Source organism: Penaeus monodon, chromosome 28, assembly GCF_015228065.2.
Source record: "Penaeus monodon isolate SGIC_2016 chromosome 28, NSTDA_Pmon_1, whole genome shotgun sequence".
NCBI classification, from domain to species: Eukaryota; Metazoa; Arthropoda; class Malacostraca; order Decapoda; family Penaeidae; genus Penaeus; species Penaeus monodon.
The window spans coordinates 19353594-19354450 of record NC_051413.1 but is presented as its reverse complement, the minus strand read 5'-3'; the positions used below and the strand labels follow the sequence as shown (position 1 = coordinate 19354450).

Below are 857 nucleotides of genomic sequence, written 5' to 3'. Positions count from 1 at the left end.
TCTTTTTGTACTACTGAAATTTATTTTTTGTTTCTGGCCTTTTTTCACTGTTTTATTATTTTCTGGTGCCAACATTGTTGGTATACCTGGTTTCCACAGGGAAATATCTTTACAGAGGCATATCTGACATCGCAAACAATCCAATAATAACTAAATGACATGTTTATGTGATGAAGATTTTTTTCTGAATAAATGCAAAGGTTAAATATATGAAGTCACCTATTATTATTATTGTTACCCAGTCCTTGTGAACCGGCTGCCGGTCAACATTTCTTAATCCATTATTCTGAATTTAAAATATTGTTTTATTAATAGGTCCATTACTAGAAATAATAATACAAGCAAATATCAAGCTTTACATTATATAACAAGAGACGTAACTTGCATAGTCATTATAGCCAACCATCTTAATCCTGCAAAGTTCAAAAGGCACGAAAATAATTAATAAACCGAAAGAATATTGGCCACAGATTTTGACCCACTTTACACCCTTATCAGACACAAAACACAAGAGAAGAGAGAGAGAAGAGAACATTCCAACTCGACCTTTCAATCAACCCCTAAAATCAACCTCGATTTAACTCACGAATTAGTTAGGTCGGGGTTGAAGCTTGGCTGCCTCTGGTTAACGGGTATATTCCTCTCCCAGGGCTTCAGTGGGGCCGCCATTCTCTAAGTATGTGTCACGTATCACTCCATGTATCCTCTGGTGCACCATGGAGGAGGCCCAGAGTCTGTAATCTCTGAAAAGGCGACGTTCCCTTCGTATCAGTTAGGGGCCCAAGGTCACGCAGCAGAAGATACGTTCGGCGTTACGTCACTGAGGCAGAGAACGTGTTAGGGACATAATTGGAATT

At 38.6% G+C, this 857-nt stretch overlaps 1 protein-coding gene across 1 annotated transcript in view; it reads right to left on the bottom strand.

The window, feature by feature from the left end:
- Positions 1 to 830, bottom strand: part of LOC119591411 (peroxisomal membrane protein PEX13-like) — a gene marked incomplete in the record, with an annotated part of 11375 nt that extends 10545 nt beyond the window's left edge. Inside the window, 1 exon segment of the mRNA XM_037940154.1 lies at positions 587 to 830. Coding sequence (XP_037796082.1) covers positions 587 to 669 — 83 coding nt within the window.
- Positions 831 to 857: the final 27 nt, after the last annotated feature.